This window comes from Cyprinodon variegatus, unplaced genomic scaffold (genome assembly GCF_000732505.1).
Source record: "Cyprinodon variegatus isolate N-32 unplaced genomic scaffold, C_variegatus-1.0 Scaffold744, whole genome shotgun sequence".
Classification (NCBI taxonomy): Eukaryota; Metazoa; Chordata; class Actinopteri; order Cyprinodontiformes; family Cyprinodontidae; genus Cyprinodon; species Cyprinodon variegatus.
The window spans coordinates 143,392-170,191 of NW_015151197.1; the positions used below are offsets into that span (position 1 = coordinate 143,392).

Sequence of the window (26,800 nt, forward strand, 5' to 3'; positions counted from 1 at the left end):
AAGGAAAGGAAAGGAAGGAAATGAGGAGGCAGGAGCTATAGGAAGGAAGGAAGGAAGGAAGGAAGGAAGGAAGGAAGGAAGGAAGGTGAAAGAAAAAAATATGGAAAAAATACAAAAGCAAGTAAAAGTGAACATTTAAAAGTGGATACAAAGAAAGAAAGAGAAAATACTTCATTCATTCTCCTTTAATTCCAGTAGTTGCCCAGACCGTGCAGCAGCCATTTTACAATGAAAATAGGTTCGATGAAAGAGTAAAGCCCTTTACCTTGCTGGAGTTCTGGTCCACATTAAAGCTGGCCACGTTGTGCTCTGTCACCTCCTGGCCCATCTGCGTAATGATGTACTCAGCCAGCTTGGCAGCCAGGAAGGATTTTCCTGTGCCGCTGGGTCCTGAGAGGATGATCCGCCGATGCTCCATCAACAGGTTGAGGTACCTCTGGATTATAGGCTTTGGAATGAGAGTGTCAAACACAAGGCTGTCTATGCTGTTCTCCTTCACACCTAGGATGAGAACAGAGGGAAAAAAACAAATTACCCACATCAGAAATGTGTTTTACATTTCTCTTTCTGTTTTGTTTCTGGAAACATCATGATAAAAGCTGACTTTTAGCAAGAAAACCAAACTCTACTGAGTAAAATGTGCAGCATACCTTTGAGGTTGACCTTGATTAGGTTGTTGTCGCCCACCAGGTATCCACAGGGCAACAGCTCAGGCACTTCAGACGCGTGGCTGCGAATCACATCCCCCATCCTGTAGCCCACAATGCTGTCAGAGCTAAGACCCAGGCTGGTCCCAGGATCGACCCGGAACACATACTCCTACAGGAGGGCGGCAGCCAAGGAGGCATAACTGTACTTTATTAAATGTTACTGCAAACTGGGCAGAACCTTACAAACAACTGGAGTGTTTAAAAAAAAAACTGCTTGAAAGCATGGTTTCATTGCCTCAAGGTGATGATCTGCTCACCTTAAAGAGACGACGAATGACCCCATCCAGGACGTCCCACTTGGTCTTACCGCTGACGCCTATAGAGCCAATCAGGTACTCATGGCTTTGTGGACCCTGAAGAATAAGCAGAACTGTTACTGTAAGAGTCAGGAGGTGTAAGAATATATTAATGGGATCTCAGCTGGTCAAACCTTGGTGCTTTTTGGTGCATTGCTGATGCTAACCATGATCCTCACACTGCGACTTTCCTTGCGGAGGTTTCCCTCGTAGCCGTCGTCCAGTAGGATATCTGAAAGGGAGACCTTCCATCAACAAATAACACATTGAAAGCTTACAGAGAAAGCGGAAGTGTGGATGCCTTTTGGCCAAGTCTGAAACAAAGGTAGGTTATTGGCACCTACAGTCCGATAGACTCAAAATGTTACATTAGATATCCTCGGTCATTTTTGCTAAAGTTCCTGTAGTTTTAGTGTTCATGCTCTTTAGAATGCCAAGCAGCTACATTATTCATTTCATTCACCTGTCTAACTTTGCCTGGTTTCTCATTAAAGCTCAACTCATCCGCCTGCTCCTGCCTCTATTTAAGCTGCCTGCTACCACTCATCAGGGCAAGATTATTTCTCTCCAGCCTGTGGTGAGAGTGTTTTTAGCGTATCTTAGGGTTTCGGATTTCCCGGTCTGCCTCTCAACTACTGAGCCTGCCTGTTCCTGTCCTGATCCGTTTGCCTGACCTGTCTTTGTACTCCTGGACCTCTGAGCCTGCCTGTTTCTGTTCTGGTCTGTTTGCCTTACCTGGCTCTGGACACCTGGTCATCTGAGCCTGTCTGTTCCTGTTCTGATCTGTTTGCCTGACCTTCCTCCGGACACCTGGTCACGTCAGCCTGCCTGTTCCTGTTCTGATCTGGTTGCCTAACCTGGCTTATGATTTCTGAACCTCTGAGCCTCTCTAGTCCTGTTTTGATCTGTTTACCTGACCTTGCTTCTGACTCCTTCGGGACACTCTGGGCGGCACCCGCCGCATCTTGCTGGCAGCCCATAGGCTGGATCCTACCACATTGTCTGGCTATGGACTGAACTTTTAAACCAGTTTAGTGACTCATGTTCATAATCTTCCTCCGTGAGTTTTACGTGGTCACATTGTTTCCTCTCTCCAAAGTTTCCTGCTTCAGATGCCCTAGCAACTTCTACTCTGATCTGCCGGTTTTAAAGAAACTTTTTTTTTTATAATTCCATTCCATTCCATTACAATTCCACTTTTTCAATTCATTTCCTGAATACTGGGTCCTCTGTTCTGAGACGTGACATTATCAACTCTAATGTTATGCACTTTAAACCAGCCTTCTAATTTTGCAGACACAAATACGGTTTTCATTATACAAAATCCTTTTGGACAAGTTCATGTTCCTTCCTGTTCCAACATGTTTCAGCATTCACATCAGAAACTACGTCTATGAAATGGAGGATCTGCAGAGAGCTCTGACTCCAACTTAATAGAACATTTTAAAGATGAGCCAAGTGGGGCCTTCATGTCCAACATCATGTCTGACCTTACAAATGTGCCTCAAAAAAATGGTTAAAGATCCATTTCTTGTAGAAAACCTTTTCAAAAGACCTGAACCCGTTAAAGTTGCTGAAAGGTTTTGGTGATCATATAAAAAATACCTTTGACTGATGTTTGTCTCTCAGGTTTAAAAAATAATTTTAAAAATGTACTGCAGGTGTACTGTAAGTTATTCATTTCTAAATATCTTCTTCAGGTTCTGACTGTTAGAGTACTAAATGTCCCTCTATGGTCCTATTCGATTTTCTTCCAGCCTGAAGCTTGCATGGAAGGTAGTAGACCTTTTGGGCAACAAGGACTACATTTTATGCTTTTTTTCAAACACATTTTTCAGTTTGCCTCCATCTTTATACGTCAACAACTCCAACTAACTTAATTTATTTCTCTCTGTTGGTGGAATAAAATCAGTCCTTGGTATTCAAAGGGCATACTGCCTGGGTGCTCCTTTTATTTGATTGCTCTTTGCTTGTTTACCAAACAGTTAACAGTGGCTATTTCTGTTAATTACAGAACAAGTTAGACAGACCCTAATTACTTTTTCTTACAGTGTTTGTATATTTATGTGAAAGGGTCCTGATCTACTGATCCCTGCAGTTTTCTGGTATGTATTTACAGTGTTTTTCCATTATGTTAAATTCACAACCGTAGACTTTAAAGGTGGAAAGTAATGTTAAATGACTTTTTTTTTATTTATACGCCTAAAACTCAATCTAGTTGAACGAAAAGCTTTTTCTATATTCTTACTGCCTCCTGCTGGCATATAATTTGTGATATTATGCCTTTTCTTTGGTCAGTTTTTTACTACATAAAGCCCTCCCTTTGTTTTTGCAATTTTTACGTAGGTAAACACAGAAGTAGCAGCACCTCCTAGCAAAGCTGTGTAAGAAATAGAAAAAAGCATTTGATTGAACATTACACATTACGTGTACATTACACATTACAGTGTGAACATAAGTGGAAGCCAAAGCTAAAGCTATAGCAGGACAGTTAGGATCTTTAAGGTAGCTGCCACTCTTTTTAACATCAGGCTTTCTGACAGTATCCACATTACTGCCAACAGATGGCACCAGATCTGTTTATGTCTGCACATTGCACCCAGAGCTGGAATTCTATTTAGGCATGAGAAGGGCTATTTAAACAATATCAGGACGGATGCTTTGTTTATATAACATAATTTGATCAAGATCAAATGTTTTTGGACAGGTATAGAATTCAACTGTGTGCCATTAATATATGTTATTTGTATAGAACGACAAACAGAAAGTAGCACATTATTGTGAGTTGAAAAAGTGGCGTCCATTTGTGTTTAGTCTTCATAATCCGAGGTGTGCTTTATCCTTATATCTTCTGTTTAGCCCCATCCATCTTTTAAAAGAAAGTGCCCCAGATCATGATGCTGCCCCCACCATGCTTTCCTGTGATGATGTTGTGTTTAGAGTCTTGCATGTAGTCCAGTTTTGGTTTTCTCGTTATCAATGTTTCATTGGCGAGCGCAAAAAATTTAGTCTGTTAGTTGAAACGTGACAAAATAAAAGGTTCAAGAGGGTTTGAGGAGAGCAAATTCAAACAGTCTTCAGTCTAAAGCTGACAACCATTTCATTTGAGCTTTGATTCTATTTGGCACCCTTGATCGATGGGTCTGACAGTCAACTCACCAGACATGATGGAGTCGGTGATGTTGAGGTTATTGAGCGACAGTCCGAGCGACTGCCGTGACGAGGATGAGGAGGTGCTGGAGGCCTCTGAGGGCGGCCTGGCCATCTTGACAGGAGTCATCGTGGGTGTGGCGTTCCCGCTCGACTTGAGGCGATCGTTCTCTGCTTTCAGCGTCTCGATCTCATTCTGTGAAGATGTAGAAATAATACAAAAAAAATTAAATATCAAAGGGAAGCAGCATTAAACCAAAGCCTTGTGTGACAGCAGCTCCAACAGTTAGCAGCTAAGAGATTATAAACCCAGAGGGTCTTTGTTCTCTAAAAACCCTCTTTTGTACTGAAGTTAAACCTCAGATAAAGAATATCAGATGATCCCCAGATCTAAGAGCAGACTAGAGGTGCTAGAAACTAGATAATCAGGATCTACAAAGTGCGGCATTACTGGTTATTTGAGTGATGGAAAATCTTAAATGAATATTTTATAGTGAGGGGAAAAAAAATCAAATAAATACTTTGCCTTGTTTGTTTCGATTGTCTGTTGTGCCCTAATTTCTAGCAGGTACAGATTGAATTTACAGTCTTGCTTTGTGCTTCTTTGCCTCAAACAGAGCCTGGCCATTTCTTGGAAACAGCAAGGAGTGACCCCCTGACCCCCCCTCCGATAATGATGCTGTCTAAAACCTGGGGAAAAGTAACACACGCTCTCTGTTTCATACATTGCAGTTGGACAGCTCCTTTAAGCAGGCGTTCAGCATGGAGAAAACCAAATCCCAGTCTACCCAGGGGTTTCTATGTTTTATCCCAGTATGGTACAATGCTGCCATTTGATAACAAAATACGTCCACTTTTAAGATCTAGTGCACTGAAAGACAACCATAAGGGAACTAATAGCACGGTTTATATTTGTACAATTTGATGGAATGTCGATGCCCTTTTCTGCAGATGTATTTCCAGGGTGTATTCATATTTTGAGATCTCAAAAATCATGAAAACAAGTAGTTTTATGGTGTTTTTGGATGGGAAAAAATAAGTACTCATCAATAAATGAAATAAGTTCACTCTGCTAAGGTTTAATGTGCTATATTTGCCATATGTTAACACTGTACTATTGAGATTATCATCATATAGTATTGATCACATGCACTGATCCACTAGGGTCTGTTAAAATTATGTGAGTCCTTTTCATACTACATATGTCTATATTGGAACATAAGTTCCCAGATGTAGTAAGATATACAGAGCATCATGAAGATACTCAAAATGTTGAAAAATATCTTTTGTTTTTAAGTTTTAAATAAATTCAATTGTCAACAGTTCTTGTTACTCTGGACTGTTTACAAAATAACCTGGGTTGTTAAATAAAGGTCTTTACAAAAATTAACCAAAATCACTTGTTTATAATCATCTCCACTACCGTACAGTGTTGCCAAATGATAAATCAAAGTCAACAAAAATACCTAAAAAAAAAAAAAATTTTAAAAAAATGACTTCATTATGTTTACTTGGTTTATTTTATGTGATAAAAACATCAAAAATATTTTTGTATTGTTTGGCATCATTATGAGTACTGTAGAGGATTATATGAAAAAAAGCTATCCAAGCCATTCTGGCCCTGTGTGGAAATAGGAACATCCTTAATTAACTGATTTATTTGATGTGTTTTGCCCATTTTTACCAGCTAACATCTGGGATTAAAAGTGATGAAACATTTCAGCAAGATAACAACCTTCCTGATGTTTCTATAACAGATTTTTTTTCCATAGGTCTACTTTTTAATATTTGATTAATAAACTTCTTTTTTTAATGAATGAAGGAAACAAACAGCAGCTGTGCCTGACATATTTGTCAACCCTGGTTAGATTGGCTGGTTCCAGTCTCACCTGCATGCGGTTCATGGCCTCTCGGATCTGGTCCAGGTGGTGAGCAGAGCTGAGCGCCTCCAGGCGGATGTCTGTCAGCTTGAGCTCCTTCTCTCTGAGCTCGTTCTTCAGCTGCAGGATGATTTCAGCCTCGGCTTCGGTGCATTCGCACAGCCTGGAACAGTGATTACACACAGGGAAGAGGAGTGGGGGGGGGGAGTTGTGTCACCTCTAGGGTTGAACTAAACACACACACAGCACACACAGCCTGGAGTGAATATGCTGAAAGGAAACAGGGAAGCTTCACTTTAGAAGGGAGATGCGTGATAATGATCGTCAGTGAGGAAGTGGAGGATTTGAAAAAGAGAATCGCTCCAGTGAATCTTCTCCCTACAAAGCTGGTTGGATGGAAAGAAAGCTGTCTTTTTTCCTTCTTAAGTCAAAAACATGCATTCATGTCTCCAAACCTCCTGCACGACAGAGGAAAACTACGCCCGACGTGTTAAACTGAAGTAAACCCACCAGCTGCCTCACAGCAGCAGCTGCATGCTGACCGGCCATATTTTTCACCCGTTATTCAACCTACATTGCTTTTTAAAAGTATTTATACTCCTTGAAATTTTCTAAATTCAGGGGAATTTACTGTGATAGACAACCACATATTAGAACATAATAATATGAGATGGAATCAAGTTTTTAGCAGATGAAATTTAAAAAGTTATTGTATTTTAGCAGGAAAACTAACCTATTTTTTAAAATCTTTACAGAAAAGATTTTTCAGTATTTAAAAATAAAATGGATAATTTCCCACGAGTGCAAAAGAAAATAAAGCACATTTTTGTTTACCTGATAAACCAGACTAAATGTGAGATTAAATGTGTAATTTAGTCTGGCCCCAATGAATGAGACATCGGAAGATTGTTGATGAGAACAACCCGTTGTTCTCATCAACCTGCCAACGTTCTGACCAATGAGTGCTACTGACTGTGACATAGTAAGAGCGACAGAAAGCTGGTGGGGGAGTGGAAACAAACAGCCTGTCGGTAAAACGGCGAATACATCCTTCTTAAAAATGAATGATAGTAGAGCTTCTTCCTGCTCACGTTTCAATGAAAATCACATGTCTAATCCTTCAAAAACTGATTCCAAAGCTGAAAAAGTCCAGAGGTATTTTACTGAACACAAAAATGTTGTTGATTTGTTGGCAGGATCAACTGAAAACTTATGAACTGATTTTATGGACATTTTGTACCAGAGGTTCTTCACTCAAAAGAACAATTTATTAAAATTAATTAATGATCCAGATTCTGTGCAAGTTTTAGCTATAGGCGCAAATCACAACAGGGGGCCAAATTAGCTTCTTTGCGGAGTTCTGCACTCTCTGAGAGCTTTTCTAGTTTTTGAAGTAATTACAACATATTTAGGTCAACACGTTAAACCTGTTGTGGATTGCTTTAAAGAAATAAAAACCTCCACCTTATGAGTTTTTGTTAATTCAGAGAGAATTGCTCGGTTATATATTTGAATTATGGCCTAAAAGTTTCAATATGCCCTCCTCTAACCAGACCACCTGAGCAGAAGATGTCTGCAGTTCCTCCAGAGTTACAATGGGCATCATGGCTGCTTCTTTGATTAATGCATTTCCAACACAGAAGATGGGACAATGAGATGTCGAAAGCATGGGATTTTTTTTTTTTTTTACAAAAAATAATTTAATAATAAACTTATTCGCAACTTGAAATATCCATATTTCCCTTTTGTATTAATAAAGTATATTTGTATTGAGTGAAACTGAATTCATTAGATCTGTTCTTTGATGACGGAGGTGATGTTTCCCCATAAATTGTCTAATTAATCTTCCATTTCATAACTATGCACTGCTTTGTGTTGTCTATCACATAAAACACACAACAAGTGTTGCTTTTAAATCACAAATTGTGAAAATGTGCCCAGACACTTTGGATTTAAAGGCGCTGACATGAAAAGAGAAAGTCACACCAATACAATCCAGTGCACACACACTCCCATGGAGCATGCCCCTCAGAGCCTGTTACCGAGATCTGTGTTTGTAGACCACATGACCGTTATGCTTTTTCTTTGCCGTCCATAGTGTGGAGGACTTGCTGTCGCAATTGCAATCGCTACAGCGGACAGAGAACATTTCAGAGCAAGTGATAGGAGATAGATAGAGAGAGAGAGAGAACGTTGTTGAGGGAATGAGTGAGGTGTTAATTTAAGGATGTATGTAAAACAGGAAAAAATAATAAAATTTCACAAAGAGACAAAAGCAAAAACCCAAGAGTGTATCTTTGTGTTGTTGATGATGTCAAACTCACTCGGTGGTGGAGGGGGAGGAGCGCAGCGTGGCAACGCTACCCTGTCTGTTGTCATGCTGCAGTTTGGGAGAGGAAGGTACCGAGTCGGTCATCTCCTCCATCTCGTCGTGGGCCGACTGGGATTTGGTTTTCTTCTTGCTGAACGCCTGCTTGAAGGAGCTGCGCAACTGCAATGCATGAAACAGAGAGCGCGTGTTATTTCTCTCCAGGTTTCAGACAGCATCGTTACTTGGGAGGGTCAGGGGGTCACTCCGTGCTGTTTCCAAGCAATGGCCAGGCTCTATTTGAGGCAAAGAGGCAGAAAACAAGACTGTAAGTAGAAATGAGAATGGGGGGAGGCTAGAAATTAGGGCAGAACAGGCAATCAAAACAAACAAGGCATTAGAAAATAAAAAAAATTAACGGTCAAAGGGAGGAAGTTTGTTGAATCCATGCTGACGTTTAAAAAAAAAAACAGAAGAGTATGGAAGAAGGCGGGGCGAAGAAACACAAGACACTCTGGAGACCACTGACCTGAGCCGGGATGGAATCAGCCACCTGAAGATGCAGAACACACCCAATGTTAAGGAACGTAGACACACACACATGTTCACACCGACAACAGCTCAGATCTGTGTTCTACACAGCGTGGCTGAGAAAGTAGAGTTATTACAAATGGAGGAGCGAGGAGAAATGACAGAAACTACGATTAATAAAGTTATATTTGACTGGTATTCAAACAGATCTGCTACAGAAGAGCAAACCAGCCGGAACCGGATCTGTTTAGATGGAGGAATCAATCTAGAGGACAAATTCAGATCAGAAAAATTAAATATGGACAAAAATTTATGGCCACTTATCTAATCCTACAGGATCCCTGACCCCCAAAGACATGGACCTCACTAGACCAAATGTTGTGCAACAATATCTGATCAGGAAATACAAGCAGATCCTTCAGTCCTTGACAATACGGGGGGGAAAGTCATGACCTTAAAATTGTTAAATTCTTTCTGATCTTGGTGATGGACTTGATCTAAAAACCTCCTGCTCCTAGTAAGGACCTTACCCAGAAACCAATGAAAACTACTGACTTTTAAAACACATTTTCAAGCAGAAGGAAAATGTGGTTCCTGATGTCTGCAGCGATGAAAATCTTTGTGCTGCACTACTTACAGGAACCCTAAGGAGAAATGTATATAAAGCCCTTAAAGTCCTCGCCAGAGCTTCAGCAGGTTCTTCTCAACACAGATTTAAAGGAATAATCTGAAAGAGTTTATTGAAGTGGAAAACTGAGGCCAGACTGAAAACAGCCACTGAGAACAGACAATGTCAAATATCGCTGGAATCATCAGAGGTTTTAAGATAGTGAAGGAGCAGAGCAGAGGACAAACCAGAGTCAGTATTCCAGCAAGGACTGGGTGAAAATTATGAAAAAGAGACGTTTGATTCAAAGCTCAGGTTTTAGTCCCAGAGGATATTTTGGTGTTACCTGTATGGAGTGAATTTTGTTCCATTATTGTTGCAAAGGAAGAACATGTTTTGTAAATAAAAATTAAGAAAAAATGTATTCCAGAAATTAAATATTGAAAAAAATTCTTAATCAAAAACAAGTTTTGAGAAAACCAGCTGTTCTCACAGATTTTACTTTTGAAAATTATTTATTTTTTTAATAGTTGTGTCTTTCAATTTCAAATTTCTCTTTCAGTGCGAGGTTTACAAATTGCATTCTTTTCAAATTGCGTTGTACAGATCACATTCTCTTCACTTCTGGGGGCGGGCTTTCCCCTGAAGTGAAGAGCAAACACCCATTTCTATTGGTCTGCAACGTCTTTAAGTATTTATTTTTGGGCTTGAAGTGGAGAGAATAGGATCTTTAAAATGCAAATTGAATGAATGCAATGTGTTAAACTTAATCTGAAAAAAAAAAAAAAACGGAAAAACAAACATTTTTAAAATATAAACTTTGTATTTTTGTATTTTTTTCAAAACATTGAAGATGATATTTGCAAAAATAAATTTGATAAAATTGAGACATTAACAACATTAAAAACTTACCGGTATTTTAAGTTTCATTTCTGAATTTCCTTTTTTTTTTTTCAATTTTACATTACCAAAATGTAACAAAATTCACTCCATATGCCTCCTGCCATTAAGGGGATTTGCAGGCGTCCTTTTGCAGTCATAGATATATAAGAATGACATTTCAACAGCCATTATTATGCTTCTGGAAAATTTAAATACAACATTGACTCCCCTATAAAATGTGGGAGCAAAGTTATCAGGCAAATGCTGGATTTCTAAAAAAATATTTATTAATATCTTAATAATATTTAATTATTAAGTGATCTTTATACAAAAGGGACATCTGTATGCAAAAACATATAGTAGTAGCAAATAAAATATTCTTTCTGTCATGATTTGTGGACATTAAGATCTAAAGAGAAGCGTCATCTCCTGGTCAGACCCTGTAATTCAGTGAAAGAGTAAAAAAAATATGCAAGAGGGGGTCACTCCAGTGGCTGGAAGTTGGAGAGAAGTTGGCTGCCATTCGGCTGGCGTTTGACTGGGAAGGGTCATTTTGAATGGCTGCTACTGTAACGGCAAGAAGGAAAGACATCAGCAACAAAAAGAAAGAAGCAGCTGCTGTCCATCAAACAAAAGGTGGAAAACACAAGCATGGTGGTGGAGGTGTGATGATATGGGCCTGTTTTGCAGCCAGAGAGCCTGGGTAGGTTGCAAACTTTCAGTAGTTTAGAAAAACTGCATAACGTATAAACTGCAACCAAAGAGAGAAAATCTTTGCGACAGCTACGTCAAAGGCAAGACCTCAGACAGGAAGTGCTGAGGCGGCATTAATAAACTGCTTTAATCCTAAATCTGACCATAAAGACCAGAACGATTTATGACATCATATGGAAAATAAGTTGATTCTTCAAGCTCCTGAAACTCTGAGTACTTTCTGTGACTGTACTTCCAGTAGAAGAAGCCGTCCTAAACCCCGACTGTAATTCTCATGGTAATGTCTTTCTTTTCTCCACTTACCCAGCTCTTCTTCTTTTTCTTTTTATCCTCGGCATCCTTGCCCAAGCTGCCCATGCTGGCATGACTGGCAGCGCTGTTGATGCTGGACATGCTTTCTGACGAGTGCTGCCGTCTAATCCGAAGGTCTGATGGAGACAGACAAAATGTTCCTCAGTGCGGAAAAAGGCTAAGCCGATGAGCTGACGTGACAGCTTCTGCCGTTTTTAAGAGTCTGTAGCGATATACAGTCAGACTGGTGCATATAAAGGTCATCAGGCAGCGTTACTGTTGCTGCTGACTGAGGCTGCAGAATATACCATGGTTGGGAAAAGTATTTCTCCTCTTACACTGGAAAAACAATCTAGAAATGAGTAAAAAATGTCTCTCCTAATTAAGTTTATTTACCCTTATTTTGTGTAAATGAGATAGTTTGCCAATGGAATGAGTATTTTTACTCTTAAAATAAGATAACTGGATAATATGCACTTGAATAAAGGCAATGCAATTGTGTTTTCTTATTTCAAATGTAAATTGTCTTGTTCTATTGGCAAAATGTCTGTTTTACTTCCTCAATCCAAGAACAAATGCACTTATTTTAAGAAAAAATTACTTATCTAATTACTTATCTTTTTCCAGTGTAAAGAGGATTACTTAAAGTTTCTTTGTTTCACCTAAATGTTTCAGATCAAACTAATTGTTAATATTCAATCAAGATAACAGAAGGTTTTTGAATCTGAGGGAAAAGAATCCCACACAATCCTGCTTCAATGTGAAAAGATAATTAATGAAGCTTATTTACTCAACAGTTTAAATCATACATGCAGGTTTTCCAGCATTAAGGGTCAGTTTAAGGTGACGTCATAATGTCCCACAAAAAATAAAGGCTATTCCATGCTTTTATTTTTAAAAACCATTCAGATATGGACATACATGAAGTGAATTTTGCTTCATCATTATTGTAAGCAAAATAACATCTATTGTAAATAAAAATTTTGAAAAAAAAAAAAAAATAATAATAATAATAATAATAATAATAATAATTCTGAAATAACACGTTTAAAAATTTGTAATCAGGAAAAACTTTGCTTTTTTCCTCAAATATATATATATATTTATGTTTTCTTCTAACACTTTTTGATTTTCTAATATTTTTTAAAACAGATTTTTATATTTTTAGGTTATCTTTTTATTTCTCCTTTTCAGATCGAGTTTTCCGCATTTTATTCTTTTCTGATTTTGTTAAAAGATCACATTCTTAATACAAATACTTGCTTTTGATGCACACATGGACCAATAAAAATGTTGATGCTAGCATTTGCTTAGTTCTTTAGGGGAAAGCCCACTCGTAGAAGGAAAAAGAAGGTGATCTTTAAAATGCAGTATGAAAATAATGCAAGTTACAAAACTCAATTTAAAACAGAATAAAATAAAATATGAAAAAAGGTTTTTAAAAATTGGAATATGATCTTTGAAAAAAAAAAAAAATCCCAATTATTTGAAAAGATAACATCTGAGAAAACGTTAAAAAATGAAAGCAGAGAATTTATTTTTAAAACCTTTTTTTATTAAGAACTTTTTCAGAATTTCATTTCTGGATAATATTTTTGTAAAATTTCTATTTACAAAAAGTGTTCTTTTCTTGTAATAATAATGGAACACAATTCACTCCATAGACTGACTGCAGATCCCCTGATTTGCTCTTATGTTTTTTTAAGTTTGGGTAGTGATTAGTTATCTTTTGAGTTCTTTTAGCTTATTGATTCTGCCACACAGGCTCTACATGTTGTATTTCTTTCTTTACAGGTCTAATGGTCTTTTGTGTGGTAGGAAAAAATCCACTCATTACTCACCAAGGGAGAAATTGTTTTCTTTTACAGAAAACCCTGTTTGTATGAACACTATTATTTTTGTCTAAACTTATCACATGATAAATTATCTTAAACTGTTCAAATAAGAAACATTCAGCAGGAAGGAAAACACTTTTCACAGTCATGCTTAAAGCTTCATGCAGCAGAAGAACACCTACAACAGTCATGGTTCAGGAAGCTGCTGGCTTCATTACCTTTGTGCAGGTGGTCCGGTCCGTTCAGCGCCACCTGGATCGCAGTTTGAGCGTCTGTGTTCTGGGTCTTCAGCATCTCTATGGTTTCTCTCAACTCTGCTAACTCGGACTCCTGGAACAGGAAAAAAGAGGACAAGAACAGGAGGTTCTCATTTTAGCATCAAAGAAACACTAACTATGCATCTTTGTAACCTCAAGAGAAAAAAAAAAAACAAATATGGAAAGACAATAACCAGACTTTTTTTTTTTGTAAATCATCACATAACACATAAGCTACTCTGTTGTGATGAAGTTTTCTAAGTTTGGCTTTGACCATACTTTTAATGAAACGGAAAGGGAGCTGGAAAAGTTTTCCCATTAGATCTTGGACCAGCGCCTCGCTCTGAGGGATAAAATAAGTTAACATTGAATGGGAGAAGGAACCTCCTCCTTTGTCTTCCACCACAGCCGACTGAGAGCTGCAGATAGCGATGCTGTTTAATTAAAAGTTAGAACAGCATTATTTGTCAAAGGCCTCCCATCAGTCTGCTTTAACATCCAGAGGATTAAAAGGAGGTCCTGTTAGCCCTGTGAGCTAAAGGCATTGATGCTGATATAGGGAACTTATTGTTTAGCTCTTGTAGCCTGTATTTCCTACCAGTTTCTGCTTCCTCTTAAGGAAGTTTGTTGTGCTTCTCGTACCTTTTGCTCGGCAGTCATGGTGAGGCTCTGTAGGCGGCAGGTCATGTTGCTGAGGCTCTTCTCAAAGGCTGCCACAAGGTGAGCCTGCAGACACACAAAGAAACGCCATCTGCATAAAAATGCTTTGACTTTGTTTCAGAATAAATCAAATTTAAAAAAGGAAACTAATGATGAAAAAGGTAACATCTCTGCCTATTCATATCACATCATCTACTTCATAAACAAATTTGTCAAGAGTTGAATCTAATACAGCAACACAGGTTTGTGTTGCTGTTTGTGTTGCTCTTCTCTGTTGCTGTTGTTCAATAAAAGTACATTTTAAGATCATTTGAGACGAAAATACTATACTTTAAAGTGTCACTATATGGTCCATTTATCGATTTAATGCATAATAAATAAAAACAATTTCCGAAGTTGAGAGGACCACGACAACCACTGGACCTTCGAGGCTAACGGCAGCCAGGGCTAACGTTAGCCCCTCTGCAGCAGCCCTCTCTGGGCATAGCTGTGGGTAAAATACTGCTGTCTCTGATGGCAATTTTTTGTTTTATTGTGCAAAATTTTTATTTGATTTGTGTTTATCTGATTGTTAATTATTATTCCCCCACTAAATGAAAATAACACGAGGTTAACATGAGCCTGTGGTGATGTCACTAGTACCCTTCTGTTCTAGTTGACCCATATTTTTGCCTCATGCTCCCGTTCTCCCCAAGTCCATACCCTCCAGTGTTCTTCTCAAGAACATACTTCACGAGAGTCTGTCCTCGCATTCTTGCGAATCGAGAAATGGCCATGGTCTAGTCAAAGTCTAATTGTAATCAAACCTCAACTTAAAAAGGACAAATAATTGCCTATTTTATTAATATTTGTAATTCTAATGTGAAAATGGTTTGAATACTCTGAAACACAATGTGTCAAAAAAAGAAATAATAAAAATCTGCCCATGTGCTCAAGATTTTGGAAAAATAGATCTGTATCATAGTATGAAGGCTGTACTCTACAAACCAATCAAAGAAGGGCTTTTCTCCATGACTCAATCAGTCACCAGAGGATGCAGCAGCAACATGTTAAGGTTGGCAGCGGGTTAGGGAAAATCGGACCATCTGTCCTGCTGAATCTGTCGGTCAGGACCGCGTCGCTCTAGGATTCGTCATGCCTCATAATTTGATGAGCTGTGTTTAAGGATGCAACCTGGTACAGCTGTATGTCTACGACAGCAACATTTATCCTGCAATGATTTGTGTGTCTGTGAGAGGTTGTACGTATGCAATGCCTGCTCTTCCTGTCATCCTTAGCCAGACACTCTGAGACACCTGTCAAGCCCGGTGTTTGTCACAGAAAGATGGGCTGCATGCCTGGACAGATCAGAGGATGTCAGGCTATCACACAAATTCACTGGCTTGCACACATTTTATCAGTATCCCTTCTGTCTGCATGAACTGTCAAAGGAAAACAAGAACGCCCCCATCTATGGCTCTAAAGTACTGTAAGTCTAAAAATAAACAAGCGAAGAGGAAAACCCAACAATGCCAAGTCGACTCAGCTTCCAGCACTGAATCCGTGAGGGTCTCGACCTTTCGAAATGCCAACTCCTCTCATTCCTCCTATTACCAATTGCTTCCTCTTCCAAATCCACCTGTGAGCTCTGACTCCTCACCCCTACAGACCACCTGTCTCCACTGAAGGAGGTACTAATCAGCCTTGCATTTCAGAAACGCGCAGCTTACCCTACTCCTCCAGCCTAAACCTGAACTGATCTATGCACTTCTTGAAGTTAAGGTCAATGCCTTTGATGAAGACAAGTGGAAGATATGCTAAACTCTAGGGCACAGGTAGGCAATGTCAGGCCTTAAGTCCCACTGTCCTGAAGTTTTGCATGCATCCCTTCTTTGACACACCTGAAATAAAATAATTGTTAATGGCCAAGCCTCTGCTAAACTTAACAACATGCCAAGACTGTAATTTGACCTTTGGTTTCAGGTGTGTTGGAGCAGGAATGCAAGCAAGAGCTGCAGCACAGTGGCACTAGAGGACTGACGAGTACCCCTGCTCTAACGTGTTCTAGTGAAGTATTGAGATAAAGAGGTGCCTTAGAAGCACCATTTAAGGGTGTGATTATGTCACTAATTAAGAATCAACTTTTAAAATAAAGAAATCAAAACCTACTCTTAACAAAGCAATAAACAGTTAAGTGCCGAGAAATATCTAAAGGACTAATTACAGTCTACTTTATCGTAAGACAAGGCTTAAACATTACTTCCGTGTCATTTTCTGCCAGCACAATGGTTTTCCCAACTTCTCTGCATTTGCTCTTACTAAGGTTTAGAACAGCCTTTGCAAGGCCAGAAGACAACATAGGGAGAGATCACACTCCCAAAGGTCCTCTTTAATGTTGAGGTCAGGGTTCTGTGCTGTCCAGTCAGGTCAGTTCACTCCAAAATCTACAATATTCACGATGAGGCCATCCCTCAACTGTCCCTACAAAATAAAGAACATTTGATCATCTAATTGTCTTCAGATGTCGAAGCTTGACTAGTAAGTATCCCCACATTATAATCCTTCCTCCAAGAAACAAAACACATGGCACATTGCTGTTAGGCAAGTACTGCCAACTAACAAAAACAGAGGAAATGGCCAATTCTTGAGTGCCCTAAGGTCTAGCAATGGCATACCAATCACCATTCTTGGTTTTGCGTTGGATCTGGTGATCAAAGTTTTGGATGCAGCTACTTGGCTATGGGAAATCTTTACCATGAAGCTCTCTACCCACAGAATTGCAGAATAATCTGTAGCCCGAAAAAAATTTATGAAGGCTTTTAAATACCAGCTCTCACTTTTGCACCATTTCTTTCTCTTTACGCTCTATTCTGTGATCTTCCATGGCCTCGAACTCCTAAGTCCCTTTTTTCCCCTTATTGTTTCAACTTTGATACGATGCTACTAACAGATAACAGAAATAGTTAAGAGCCTGGAAATGTGTCAGCTGAACCTACTGAACTGGTGGCAACTTGTCATGGTACAACAATTCCCGGAGCTAACTTCCTTCTGGCCTAAGAAGACTCCTTTATAATTCATTTGGAGAGGTTTAAAAAAAAAACCTTCGGAAATATAGAGGTGAACATCTCCCTCTCCTTAAAAAAGTAGATGCAGGTTATTTTTGTTCAACTGCAGTTAAAGGAAGATCCAACCTCACCAAGGCTGGGAAAATCCTTCAACGTTTTAATGCCAGAAGATGATCTTTAAATCTATCTGATAATGTCAAAAAGGCTTTAAGAACAAATCACACTCAAACTGAGATGACATTTAAATTTCATATAGTACAGCAGACACCAGTTTGAAGATGAAAAGACTTTATATGAGACACTAGATGCTCTGTTGGAGACCCAGACAGCTCAAAAAATACCACATTTGTTTGTGTGAAATATTTGTATAAGAGAGGAAACATTTATAAGGTGTCTATGCAAATAACACCTTTGCACATGTCTGTTCAAATGATGGCGAATAAATAGGCTGAATTCTGGGAAAATATTATTAAAATATTAAGCCACACCTCATATAAGAATTAAAGAACCTAAACAAAACTAAAAGGTTTCCGAGATCCAGCTTTAAGGAGCAGTCCACACATTAATAAAAAGGTTCAAGGTCAGGGTTCCTACATCTAACTGGCAGTTTTAAGCTCAAACACGACAAAAAAAAATCTCTGCCTCTCTTGAACCTATCGTTAAAAGAGGAAACGTTTCACCAAAAGACGTTTGGCTTTTCATCGAGGGCAGCAGCAGGTCTTGTGTGAGCTTTTGAAGTGCCATAGCTGCACATCAATCAAAGGCACATATTTAAACAGCGTTGGTCAAAACAAAACAGACTAACATTAAGCTTATAGAACATTATTGAACATTTTCATGCTAAACCTAAAAGCCTCATATTTGCCCAGAAACCAACCAGTTTGAATTAGATTAAATATTTTTTCCAAGAACCATGAATGCAGTTAACTACAGCTACACCAGAAGGTTAGTGACAGCTAAGAAAATGAGTTTGAAGTAGAACTTGCTTTAATATATAATAATAAATAATTGAACTTTATTGATCTCACACTGGAGAAATTTACCTCTGCATTTAACCCATCCTTTAGGGAAGCAGTGGCCTTCCATTAAGGTTAAGGGTCTTGCTCAGAGAGCCAGAGTGGCAGTCTGTGGGAGTGGGTTTCAAACTCACAACCTCAGAATTCCAAGCCCTATGCCCTAACCACTAGGCTGCCACTCTCCTGATCATATTTATAATTTTTAACCCACACTTTGCAGCCATTCTTACTGTTTAACCAATCTCCCCTAGAAAACTTCTTAACTTATACATCAGCTAACTGAATCCTTGATTACTTTCATGTTAATTTCATCGTTTGGCATCTTTCCTTTTATAATGAAGCACTTTCTTCTAAAAAAAAAAAAAAAAAAAACCCAACAGCAATGAATAAAAATGCATAAAATCAAATGGCAAAGATATTATCAGTGTAGAGAAAAGCGTTTAGTGTCCTTCACTGTTATGTTTCCAGAATTGCATCAGACTGAAAAATCTGTTTCTGCACCTAAACACACAGCTGATGCTACAGGAGAATCATAAATATTCAGAGGTGTCAAAAGTATTAATATTTATTATCAAGTAGAAGTAAAATCCTGATTTAAAAACACTTTGATAGAAGTTAGAGTATCAACTTAAGCTTTTTACTCAAGTANATATATATATATATATATATATATATATATATATATATATATATATATATATATACACCAAGAGGCCATTACGAAATTAAGCTTAAATGAAACAAAAATAGGTGATTCTATTTTTTAAATTTCAGTAGTAGAAAGTAGAGATAGTTCCAAAACGATGTAAGGCATAGAAGTAAAAAGTTGTCTACCAAATTATTACTCCATTTAAGTATAATATTTCCACTTAATATTATACTTAAATAATATGACACCTCTGTTTTTTAGCTGCAGCTTAGTTTGTTACTTTGTTTGGTGGATCAGGGATCTTGTTGCCACGATTTCAAAACAAAATAAATGTTTTATTTCCATTTCCCCCCTCAGGTATTTCTATGAGTCTTTTTAGGAAAAAAATGTGTGTTCTGAGTTAATCTGCACAGAAGGTTTAAAACAAATACATATCCCATTTTAGGAACAAAAACAGACACAGGCCAGATTTCTAATGCATCCACATTTGACACTAGCTGTGCTCCAACAGGAGGTTCTTATGGAAATGAGCCGCCTGTTTAACAGCATCCTTTAAAAAAACTCACGTTGGCAGCCAGCTGAGACGTGAGGGTCGCCACCTTCTCCTGAGAGGCGTCCAGCTCCCGGCGCAGCTTCCTGATTTGCTGGTTTGGGAAAAGATGGCAGAGGTGAATATCATCCCGTGTAAACAGATCAAACTTGCCATGCTCATGTTGATAACATCAATGGGGGAAGAAAAAACAGCAGCTACACAATAAAGTGTGTCAAAAACAATGTAGAAACGTAAAGTGAGGGGGGATTACCGTGGAATTTTGGACTGTTTGGCCCTTGATTGAAAAGAAAAGAGTCAAAATTAACACTATGTTGCTTGCTTACATCAAACAGAAATGGATTGGGCGAAGAGACGCCACTAAACAAATCACACCCAGGTAGGCGTAAGCAGAACGAGCAGCGAAGCAAAAGAGGCATGGATTTCAGATTTCAATAGTACCTGCAAATACCTGAAAATGTTTCCAGAAAGTATATCGTACAGTTCTAACCAGATATTTACATACACTGCATAAAAAGGTAAATACCTTTTTTTATTCTCACTGTGTGACGCAAAACAACCAAACCTTTTCTGTTTTAGCTCACTTAGGATTACCTAAAGGATTCCCTCTGGAAAAAAAGTCAGAATAATAAGAAAAAATTTTCATAAACATTTTCTTATTATCTGATAAAATTAGCTTCAAATAATTGTGGTTTTCTTTAACTAGCTTTTTACTATGATTTGCGATAATTTTCACCCATTTCTATGAACTGAACTTTTTAAGAGGGGCATAGTCAGGTTATAGGCCTACACAAAAATAGATAATGTTAAAATAAGGTCATATAGACCAAGCAATATGAACTAAATAAATCAATCTACAGCAAATCTAAGTTCTAGTGAATCCTCCCCACCAAGGAGAAAGAAGATTCCTCTTCCCAACATACAAAAACAAAAACAGAGCATTTAGAATCAATCATTTAATCAATCTATAATATTGTTTGTACTTAGACTGTAGAGACTAAGAATAGCATTGCTATCACTCATCAACTTCAATTAAAGGTATAGTGGAGGATTTTTGTGAATTTTTGAAAAGACCTGCCTTCTCCACTTTAAAAAGAATGCACATGCTTAACTCTGTACCCGGTCCTGAGAGGGAACGCCTATTAAAGGTGTGAGAGCGTGCACAAGCCCATTTCTCCTCGTGCACGCTCCTCTATGTCAGAATCACCACCGGTAAATAAAAATGGGGGCGAGAACGTAGGACGGCTTTATGTAAACATATCACCAGAATTATTGACAATTAGGAGGACGACATATTCTGATGATCCGCCCAGAAAAATAATCTCCTCCACTATACCTTTAACTTAGCCACCACAACCAAAATCCTCCACAGCTTTAGCTTCTGCGAACACCAACATACATTTCATACAGCATTTCCAGCTTTATCCTGTCAGGCTTATCAGTTTCCAATATACATAAAGGTTCTTTTTTGTTTTTTTTGTTTTTTTTTTACAAACAAACTGAGCAAAAACAAAGCGCAAAACATAAAAATCACTAATAATATGGCAGGAAGCAGGAATCTTTTAGAAAAACGTTGTATGTAACCCAAATGAGCCACTGGCATTTAAAAATCAATAAAAAAAATCGAATAAAACACGACTATGCCCCTTTAAATAAAACAGGTTTATGCTTTCTTAGCAATTTGGCTTTATGATAACAGTTGAAGACTAATTTGTGATCAACTAATAATACCGTAAGTTAAGTATTTACAGTGTTGCTACATAAAACAAAAGTTCAGCTATTTCAGTTTACTGCTTTCTAAAATATAGATAAATATAGTTTACCAAAGTATATGAAACTAAACCTCAACAGTGAATTAAAACAATTTTAAAATATTCTCTTTATGGCGCATGTTTAGATCTTGCTTCAATAATTCTACAATTCTTTATGATTTCCTCTATCTTGTGAAGTGCACCAGTCTAATATGGTGTAAATATTCCCACCAAATGATGCAGCCACCGCCGTACCTCAGAGTAGGTGTCCTGAAGTTCGGTAGCATCAACTTTTATGTAATGATGGCAATCATACCAAAATGCTTTAAGTTCAAGATTTATCAGGAAGTGCTTAAAGTTGTCAAGAAACTAAAAGGAAATATTAGCTAATTCTACCTCATTTATTCTGCCATTTATGAGCAGAACCAACTTTGGTAATCCTAGCAGATTTGAACAAATAAAGGTCAGTCTGATATATCAGGCAGTGAGAAAAAAAAGGAAAATGTATTTTTAGACTAAATACAATTATGTACGTATCTGGTTTCCACTGTAAGGCAGAAAAGGATGATCAGTCAAAAGACTCAATTTGCTTTAATTCAAAGCAAAGATCTGACTTTTTTATCATGTTATTTCATGAAAAAGGAAGATATAAGCCCCTTGAGTTATATTTATATATTTTTTTCACATTAAAAGCATCCTTTATGTTTAATTTGGATTTAAAGTAGAAGCAAAAACATGGGTAACTCAGGAGGTTTGAATACTTTTCATGGTGTTGTTGCTTTTTAGGCAGCTTTTCTGACTTTTACTCATCTGGATCCTTTTTTTTTTTTCTAAATTTAAAATGCATTTTTAAATTAATCAGAATTGTTTTGGTAGTTTTAGGGGAAATAACAACTTTGCCGTTTCTACTGATTTCCTAGAATCTAAACCCCCTTTATCTCAGACTGCATTTGCTGCTACTCTTGGACCCAAACTTAAAGCAAATAAATAAAAATAGAAAATAGAAAGACTGAAAATCAGAGTGTGGTGGATGCAAGTTGTGTTATTTTTGTAATAATAAAGAAGAAAACGTTATATACTTTTAAAGAACTCACTTGAAGACCATAAAAAGCAATGCAACATAGAGTTAAACTGTTGTGTTGTCAAACTTAAAAAAGCTGGAGCTCAAATGAGCTTTTGTGGGGCGGTTCAGCCCAAGGTCTTTTGCATTCGGCAAAATTTGCCTACAAGATCTGGACGGTAGAACATGCAAGACATTCAAACACGAGCAAACAGCCACTGCAGACCTGAAAGAGGGATCAACATGCTGGGTTTGGGCTTTATATGAAACTAGCATGCAGCTAAAATAAGCTCATTCCAGTGCAGTTAAAAGGTATCTGCCCTCCTACAGATTTAGGTTGGCTTGGAGTTTATTTTTACACCCTTTTCCCTTCAATAAATGAAATCCTTTTAAAAGGAATTTCATATTTTCTCCCTTTTATACTCAATATATTACCCTGAAACATTTACAGAAAAAATAAAACCAGAGAAAATCTGTAGTTGGGTAAAATCTTTAAACTGCTGCCTTCTGTTGGAAATCCGTTCACAAGTTGGAAACCCGTCAGGATTTACCAACTTCTCTGCTCATTGGTGAGGTTATTATCAGCAAATCAAACCAACAACATCACATCTGCAAGGTTTTTCATTATCAGGACTTATACAGGGGTGTAATGGAGTTTTCTAAGGTGGAGCTCTGATGACAAATGCAAAGCAGCACAAGTGATTTCAAGGACTATGTGGCATAAAGGAAGCATGCAGACAGAGAAATGCTTATGCCGTCCCTCAGTCTTACCTCAGAGTGAGCTTTCTCCTCAGTCTGCAAGACAGTCGCAGAGACGCATTTATTTACCGCCTCCCAGAAATGTGTTTCACATTCCATGTGACAAATTAGAATAAGCATCAGAAGAAGCTATTAAATGGTAAGAATGGAAGATAACTTTAAAAACTAATTGGAATCAAGATATCTAGGGAAGAAAATACCATCCCAGACCGTGAAGGAGAGAAAATCTGTCAGAAAACTAAATGGGAAATGCATTCTGTTTATTATGAAACGAATCAATTCGTTTGACCATTTCAAAAAAAACTTAGCAAAGTAAGACTTTGCTACTTTAAAGCTGCAGTAATGAGGCAGGAGAATATGGTAATCAGTTCTGCTCATGACTAATCTGCAGTCTGATTGGGGCGACTGAGGCGAGATCAGTGCTTTTAAAAACCATAGCAGTATTCCAGTCTTATCTACTGAGGCTACTTTGGCAGCTGGGGCTCAAGAATTTTCCAATTTAACATTAAGAAATAAAAAAAATTATCTATAAGGGCATAGAGATATAATATTATCAGCTGAATATCATTTCGCTTTACAATAAGCAAACATTACAGCCATCGAATTGTATTTTATAAATGTTTTATGTGATTTATAAAAAATCGATACCAAACCAATCCAATGCGTCGACTCACCGCAGAATAAAGTGATGATGTGCTGGAGACCAGAGACAAGGATGAGCCATGGACTGCAAGACACACAGGGTAGATAATTCTCATCATTCAAGCAATGAAGCTAAACTTACAAAGAAGAATCCTCTTGATTTAATTTCAGGCATATTTTAAGGACTGATAAGACCTTCTTCACTTCATTTAGTCAGATAACTTTTAATCAGCTGCAGTAAGTATTTCTAATTACCTTCATCAGTGCTGTCTCGGAAGGAGCCCGAGCGGCTGATGACCCGGGGTCGATCCTCCAGGGAGGTGGCGCTGCCCCCTAGTGGGTGACCCTCACCGTACAGGTCAAAGGAGTCCTGAGCAGGGATGCTGTTTGAGCGGCTCATGCTACTGCTGTTGCTGTTGCCTGGTGGCAGGTTATACTGGTTGATGTTGGTTGGGCTCACTGCAAAGGAATTAGATGCAAAAAAAAAAAAATTACCTTTTTTATTGCTTTAATATTCATTTTTAAGGGTTCTGTACATATACAATAGCGAATATTTTATGATGAACCACCCAGTACATATAAAGACGGGTCCTGGGTGAGTTCGCTACATTAACGCTGGCTTGAAACACTTTTTTGGTCTAAAAAAAGGAAATAATGACACACTGCTGCTAATAATGGTTAAAACTGCTTTCCATCAAAATAAGATTCTTTTTGTTGTTTCTAAGTGAATCCAGACTGTTTTCAACTATCATGCTTTAAATATGAGTGGAAATAATGATAAAGTCTACACTGGATTATTTTGGGTGTAATATGGAATCAAAAATATAGTTTGAAGTCCATAGGACCTTCCTTATATTTGTAGAAACATAAAAGAAAGTGTTTTAAATGGTTTTACAGTGGAAAACAAAGTTAGTCTTCTAGGTGAAATGTTCCCAAACTTTTCAAGTTCTTACCCACAAAATTGTAGCAGTATCAACTCATGACCCAAACGGTATACAAACTTTTCTAAAAAATAAACTAACCATGGATGTAATAATATAACAAACAGCATCAGTTTAACTTTTTATTGTTTAGTCTAATTTCTGTTGTGGATTCAAGGCTCCACACTGGTTGATCGAGGGGTCATGACCCTAACTGAAAATCTATGTGCTAGGTTAACCAAAAAAATATATTCTCAGTTTAAGATTGTAATTAGGTAATTTTGAAGACTAACGGAGGTTGGAGTAGTGGTATTTTCCAGTGTTGACGCAAGCAGCTCCTGGAGGAGAAAGCGGGGACTGGCTCCCGGTGTCCTGAAGGCCTCCTGTTGAATGCGACCTCAGCCACTCCTTTCCGTCTTCATGGGATGTTTGCCTAGATGACGGTGGGTACCTGAAAACCAAAAAGAGAAAATACCAGGATCTTTAGGCAGGAAGGGATTTCCAGAGGCTTAAGCAGTTAATTCTGGCAGCAGTGCAGCTAGAAAGCAGATGCAAAAGGGCAGATGGTTAAAAAAAAAACAAAAAAAAAACATGCAGCAATAAGATTTGTAATCATCTATATGAGTGTTAGCAACATGCACAAAAAATAAAGTTGAATCTTTTTTTTCAATCACCAGATATGGGAGAAACTTAAAAAAAAAACAAAGAATATATCACTATAGACTGTTGTCATCTTTCTCAAGTCTGACATGTTTTTTTCTCTACTTAAATCAAAGTTAGGTCTCAAGGACAGCGGTGATAAAGAATCCAAGATGTTTAAACCAACACTGCATTAGCAGTCGCCAGCAGTCTCTATGTTAAAGCTATCTGCTTTAAAATGTTAATCCCCAAATGCAAAGAAAACAAAACAAGCGAAGCAACACCCTCACCACAATTCAGACCGAGGCTTAACCATAGCATCCAAGCATTCTTTATAGAAGCAGACATGCAATATCTTGGGGTCAAATTGCCCCTTGTATCATCATTTGTACGTACAGATTGCCACTTGCTACACAAATTCTTGTGAACGTAACAAAAATGAACCTGAATTCAGTTAAAGGAGCAAAGTAAGGATCAAATTTTCCAAAATGTTAAAGGAAAATCTGCGAAATGGTGACTTTTAACATGAGTAGGGGATTCAAAGTCCATGAAAGAATGAGAGGATGAGATCGAGGGTGGAACTAAAGGATGATAGAGAAAAGGAATGAAATTAATTTTAAAGCTGTAACCAAGAGACCAGGGTAAGGACCAAACCATGACACAATGATTTTCTTTTAAAACTGTGGCAAGGAACCAGCTTGGACTTTAAAGACAAGGTACATACCGAACCATTATTTCTGTGTAACATTGAAGGGACTATGTATAACTTATTTGGCCTTTATAAATAGGTGTTCTTCCAAATTTGAATGAAATCCCATTTTAAATGAAAGTGTTATGGTAGCTTTGAATTAGGAGTTCATAATTATTCCGTAAAAGTTTAAAAAACAATCCACTGGACTTGGTTTCCAAGGTTTGAAGACATTTCGCTTCCCGTCCAGGAAGTTTCTCAATTCAAATGTCTGGATTCGCAGTGAGTTTGAGGCTTTATATAGACAAGGCCTTGTATTGCTTGGAAAGATGCAAATTGAAACTGACGAGCGGTTTGTTTGGTTCCATTGTTAGCCTGTAATATCTGAAACCTGTCTATGATTCTGAAGGTCGGTCGTTAAAGGGGGGATTGTCTCCTGTAATACCTGGAACCGGTCTATGATTGTGAAGGGTCGGTCGTTAAAGGTGAGGAGGTACTTTGTTCCTCTGTGATGGGGTGGGGGTTGTAGTGATATCTGGAAGGGATCCTCTCTATGACTGATTTGTAAGTTTTTGGAAGCTGAAGTCTGAGTCCACCACCTCTGTTTAAAGTTGTTTTTTCTCTCTTAACATAGATGGCTTCCTTCATGCCCCTCTCAAACCACCTATTTTCCTTATCCAAAATGTGAACATTCTGGCCCTCAAAAGAATGTCCTTTGTCCAAAAGGTGTATGTACTGCAGAGTCTTGTCCAGAGGCGGCCGCTCTTCTGTGTTGGGCCATGCGTCTGTGGAGAGGTTGTGTGGTTTCTCCAATATAAAGATCAGAGCATTCCTCGCTGCACTGAACAGCATATACCACTCCGCTCATATTCGGTCTGGGGGTTTTATCTTTAGGATGCACTAGCCTCTGTGCACACACCAAAGGGCGCATGTTTGCTCATCTCTACGTCCAAGTAAAGAA

At 38.1% G+C, this 26,800-nt stretch overlaps 1 protein-coding gene across 14 annotated transcripts in view; it reads right to left on the minus strand.

Moving 5' to 3' along the window:
* The window catches only part of nav3 (neuron navigator 3), a 210,638-nt gene that overhangs the window by 9,348 nt on the left and 174,490 nt on the right, over nucleotides 1-26,800 (minus strand). For 7 of the 14 annotated variants that reach the window (XM_015395519.1, XM_015395526.1, XM_015395518.1 and 4 more), the window contains 17 exons: nucleotides 24,806-24,963; nucleotides 23,848-24,051; nucleotides 23,625-23,677; nucleotides 22,963-22,986; nucleotides 19,634-19,657; nucleotides 19,397-19,474; nucleotides 14,104-14,187; nucleotides 13,423-13,534; nucleotides 11,382-11,506; nucleotides 8,874-8,897; nucleotides 8,361-8,527; nucleotides 6,046-6,199; nucleotides 4,166-4,352; nucleotides 1,141-1,238; nucleotides 968-1,063; nucleotides 651-819; nucleotides 266-501 (listed from right to left, as the gene is read on the minus strand). In XM_015395519.1, the coding sequence (XP_015251005.1) occupies nucleotides 266-501; nucleotides 651-819; nucleotides 968-1,063; nucleotides 1,141-1,238; nucleotides 4,166-4,352; nucleotides 6,046-6,199; nucleotides 8,361-8,527; nucleotides 8,874-8,897; nucleotides 11,382-11,506; nucleotides 13,423-13,534; nucleotides 14,104-14,187; nucleotides 19,397-19,474; nucleotides 19,634-19,657; nucleotides 22,963-22,986; nucleotides 23,625-23,677; nucleotides 23,848-24,051; nucleotides 24,806-24,963 (1,993 nt within the window). The remainder of the gene's footprint in view (nucleotides 1-265; nucleotides 502-650; nucleotides 820-967; nucleotides 1,064-1,140; nucleotides 1,239-4,165; nucleotides 4,353-6,045; nucleotides 6,200-8,360; nucleotides 8,528-8,873; nucleotides 8,898-11,381; nucleotides 11,507-13,422; nucleotides 13,535-14,103; nucleotides 14,188-19,396; nucleotides 19,475-19,633; nucleotides 19,658-22,962; nucleotides 22,987-23,624; nucleotides 23,678-23,847; nucleotides 24,052-24,805; nucleotides 24,964-26,800) is intronic. The other 7 variants (XM_015395533.1, XM_015395521.1, XM_015395532.1 and 4 more) reach the window with 5 other exon arrangements.